Source organism: Dromiciops gliroides, chromosome 5 (assembly GCF_019393635.1).
Source record: "Dromiciops gliroides isolate mDroGli1 chromosome 5, mDroGli1.pri, whole genome shotgun sequence".
Classification (NCBI taxonomy): domain Eukaryota; kingdom Metazoa; phylum Chordata; class Mammalia; order Microbiotheria; family Microbiotheriidae; genus Dromiciops; species Dromiciops gliroides.
In genome coordinates this window covers 241,988,167-241,990,551 of record NC_057865.1, presented here as the reverse complement: position 1 = coordinate 241,990,551, position 2,385 = coordinate 241,988,167, and the positions used below count along the sequence as shown (strand labels likewise).

General features: G+C 39.2%; 1 protein-coding gene across 1 annotated transcript in view; it reads right to left on the bottom strand.

Moving 5' to 3' along the window:
* Positions 1 to 448: 448 nt before the first annotated feature.
* Positions 449 to 2,385, bottom strand: part of MYRFL (myelin regulatory factor like) — a 150,272-nt gene continuing 148,335 nt past the window's right edge. The window contains exons 26-27 of the mRNA XM_043967689.1: positions 657 to 731; positions 449 to 535 (exon numbers count right to left, since the gene is read on the bottom strand). Of these exons, the coding sequence (XP_043823624.1) occupies positions 449 to 535; positions 657 to 731 (162 nt within the window). The remainder of the gene's footprint in view (positions 536 to 656; positions 732 to 2,385) is intronic.

Sequence of the window (2,385 nt, the reverse complement as noted above, 5' to 3'; positions counted from 1 at the left end):
TCATAGACCCTTTTTTCTGAAATGAAGCCCTCTCCCTCATATGAGCAATGTTTTGTTTTTTTTCTCAGTAAGTGCTGAGTAGGTTAAAATAGGATTCCTCATTTTCCCCAAATATTTTCAAGTATCTGGAGACTAAGCAAAGCACAGCTGTTCTATTATCTCTGAGCAGCATTGAAAACGAAGAGGCGAAATTTCCAGACCCAACAATGCTGAACACTTGGAAAAATGACATTTTCCCAACCGGGACTCCACAGAAGTTCACACAAACCCCAGACAGATTCCAGCAAACACTTTATTCTGCTCCTCTATGTTTCTCAATTCAGCGAAGCCTAGACAAGGATGGAACTTTCAACAAACAAGGATGGGGAGAGGGAGGGAAAGAGGACGCCAGAGCAGCATTCCTTCCTGTTTTTCCTTTTGATAAAGAACCTGACCAAATTCCAATAACTTAGCTGCAATGTCGATAAAAATAAAAGTAGTAATCTGTGAAAAATATCCCAGCAAAATAAGGGTCTGTGGAGCAGTCTGCCAAATCCTGTGAAAGAGGAAGAAAAAGGATATTCAGGTAAGAAGTAACTCTAGCTATTTTTATTTGGGGTTGGATTTTTTTATGTACTCTTTTAGAAAAGAGGTAGAAAAAGAGAAGAAATCCTTACCGGTGCAGCTACTCGGAAATGATACGCACTGTCAGAAAATGGGGCTACGGGGAGACTCCAAATGTGCTGACATCCCTAGAGAATGAATTAGAGAGAATTTGATAACCTCATTTTACATTCAATTGGAGAGAAGGATGGGCTGAGAAAGCATTTCTCTGACTCTTGCAGCATGAGTAACTGTGATAACAACCCTTGATAGCCATGGTCTAAAGAAGGCTGCATACTTCTCAAAGACACAAGGAAAATGCTGAGTCCAAATACCCATGAATGGGGTCAACCAGGATGGGAGAAAGATTGGCATCAGGCTGATGAGTTCCTCCCTCAACTGTGAACAAGAGAGCCTTTCACAGCTTTGGTGGCAATCCCTGGGGAGCAGGAGGCGGGAGAATAGGGGGAAGTTAAGGTAGGGACAGTGGAAAGAGGTTGGAAGGTATTACAGATTAGTCAAACAGCTCAGTACAGTTTAAGGTTTGGCATTATCCAGGCAGAACCTTGAGAGAGAAAAGTCTTCTGAATGCTAGTATAGGAGGTGCTTAATCTACAATTTTCAAGTGAGAAAGCACTAACATCCTTTTCTAGCAAAGTTCCAGAACGAACACTAAGTCAGGGTACCTGGGGAAGGGAATAAGTATTTATTAAGCATCTCCTATATTATACCAGGCACTGTGCTAAGTACTTTACAATTGATCTTCACAACAACCCTGATAGGTAGATGCGATTATTATTATCCCTATGTTATAGTTGGGGAAACTGAGGCAGATAGTGGTTAAGTGACTTGCCTAGGGTCACAGAGCTAGTAAGTATCTGAGGCTGGATTTGAACTCAAGTCTTCTTGATTCCAGGCTGAGCAATCTATCCACTTGTGCCACCAAGCTGCCCCAGGGCACCAAAATTTAGAAGGGTGTTGATAATACTTTTAGTCTTTCATCAGCATAGAAAGAAACTAAATTAGCACCCAGTTAGCAATATTAATTAGTTAAAATAGGAAGCTGTTAGATCACGGCTTACTTCCCATAGCAACTACAATCTTACAGTGTCCAGGAAATTTCTACTACTTCTCTCCTCCAAATGAATTTAATAAACATTTGTGCTCTGCTTGCCCCAGGCACAAAATTGTTAGTTTTGACTCAGCAAAGACATAATGGCATACTTACTTCAATGTATTAAAAGTTCTCCACTGTCATTAATGGAATGCTCCCTCTACAAATTTGCTGTAGCCAAAAAAAATGTAATTGTCTAGTTCCCACCCTTCTGGTGATGAGTCTCCCTGACTGAACTTGGCTGATCCTCTGATAACAGACACATAGTATGTCTTCAGAAGGGTACTCAAAGTCTTTTCAGTTTAATATTTTCCAGTGAGTGTTCACCTACAAAATGTGACACAGGCACAAGGTATCTTTATTATTGTTCATTATTACAGAACAGTTTTATGAATAGAAGTCAAATCCAATTAATTCTAAGGGAACTATTTGTTCAATTTTTTGTATTAGAATTTTGAGGAAACTGGGCTATTCATTGAACATTGGGAATAATTTTTAAAACCTTTTTCCCTTGTAAATGTATTTTGTTGTCATGAGATTTGATTTCGTATGTATATAATAGTTTCCTTTCTACTTTCCCACCCCATCACCAGCCCCAAGGAAGATAAGATTTACTAACTAGGACTGGAGATGGATGAGATCTAATTGTATTTCATTTGGTAAAGAAATATTTCATGAAATGCTTTCTA